At 43.6% G+C, this 1,391-nt stretch overlaps 1 protein-coding gene across 1 annotated transcript; it reads right to left on the bottom strand.

The window, feature by feature from the left end:
- Positions 1–388: 388 nt before the first annotated feature.
- Positions 389–1,060, bottom strand: LOC115235006 (uncharacterized protein F54H12.2-like). Its single transcript, XM_029806486.1, has one exon. The coding sequence runs from the start codon at positions 1,058–1,060 to the stop codon at positions 389–391; it is 672 nt and encodes a 223-aa protein (XP_029662346.1).
- Between the last annotated feature and the right edge of the window lie 331 nt (positions 1,061–1,391).

Below are 1,391 nucleotides of genomic sequence, written 5' to 3'. Positions count from 1 at the left end.
ATTCTAATTTTGAGAGTAACGATTCTCCAAAATTTTAACGAATTAGAGTTACGCAGAAGTGGGGATCTACTAGCTTTAGAGAATTAAAAGTAGACGCCTAGTGATTTTATTCCGTAATTTTTGAAATTAAACGGATTTAATTTTCTATCCCCATTAAACGCTTTATTTTTAACAAAACCGACTATTATCCTTTTCGGAGGTTGACCCAGTATTACATTATCTAACGATTCACCCACAACACCACTGTGAATCGTAAATGTTTTAACTTCGACTCTCGTGAGCGGATATTTGGCCGTAACTTAACTCAACATTCTAGCATGCGCGAGTAATAATCCGGCGCTTATTTTCGCCCTTCTCACGAGTAAGCTCGCATCCAGTATATGAATTTTCAACCGTTACTGTCCATAAGACAAAACGAATCTTTCGAACGAACGAGCCTTAAGCGTACTTCTACACCGTTAATTAAAAATTTATCTTGACTGAAAATGTCGCAATGGAGATGCCCTACAAGATCTAGCGCTCGACCGCCGTGAATGTAACGCGCGCGTCTCACGAGAGCGGAATTTGGCGATTTTGATTCCACCGGTTCGTCCATTTGACCGGGTGTATCCGCGTCCCATAGACAGGAGGTTAGATGGGAAGTTTTTGCGGGTGAAGAATAATTTAATAACGCCTCGATGTACGCGCGGTACGCGTAAGCGTTGTTTGGAGGCGACACGAGCATTTGATTGAAATACACGTCGATCTGATTGAACATGGAATGAAGTAAATGATTTACGGGGCCTATAGTGGCCGTGACGGCTGCGCCCGAAGTATGCCCCGTGGAATTGCCCGACGTTTCTACGCGTACGCGAAGACTTAACATGGTGTGCGTGAGATCTAAATATTCTTCTCCGTGACCCGGGATGACGAATTCTATCGGGGAATCGTCCGAGAGCGAAGTCACGGGTTTGTAATGAATCCATTGCGAACTCTCGATACTAGTTTGTGTGGGCGGTAAAGAAAAGAGATCGAGTTCGCTCTTTAAACACTCGCTCGAATGCGTGTGAAGAAAGGACATGCTTATTTACCGCAAATTTTTTTGTCGTCGCTGTAATTCTCACTGTTAGATGTGTTTAGAATATATGCCGTTTAAGAAAATATGTCGGATACGGTGCGCTTTCTAGCAGTTTTACGCCTTTTCGCGGATGTCTTAAGTCTTTTCACCGTTGTGCGCTTTTTTCTTCTCTTATTTTTCGATGTTTTTGTATTTGTTTTTTTTTTCCCTCGCGTCTGGCGCTTTGACGAACTTTTCTTACGCGCCTGGCGTCGTCTACGTAATGTCGCGGATTTAGCGATGCGCGTGTTGAGCCCGCCGAAAGGAAACTGAGCTACATGCATTTTAGCATCCG

This window comes from Formica exsecta, unplaced genomic scaffold, assembly GCF_003651465.1.
Source record: "Formica exsecta isolate Colony F162 unplaced genomic scaffold, ASM365146v1 scaffold1089, whole genome shotgun sequence".
NCBI classification, from domain to species: Eukaryota; Metazoa; Arthropoda; class Insecta; order Hymenoptera; family Formicidae; genus Formica; species Formica exsecta.
Note: the sequence above shows the minus strand (reverse complement) of the source record. Positions and strands in the feature narration are given on the sequence as shown.

What these genes read in the sequence shown, in the direction of transcription:
- LOC115235006 (XM_029806486.1), bottom strand. Translation starts at nt 1,060, where the DNA reads ATGTCCTTTCTTCACACGCATTCGAGCGAGTGTTTAAAGAGCGAACTC.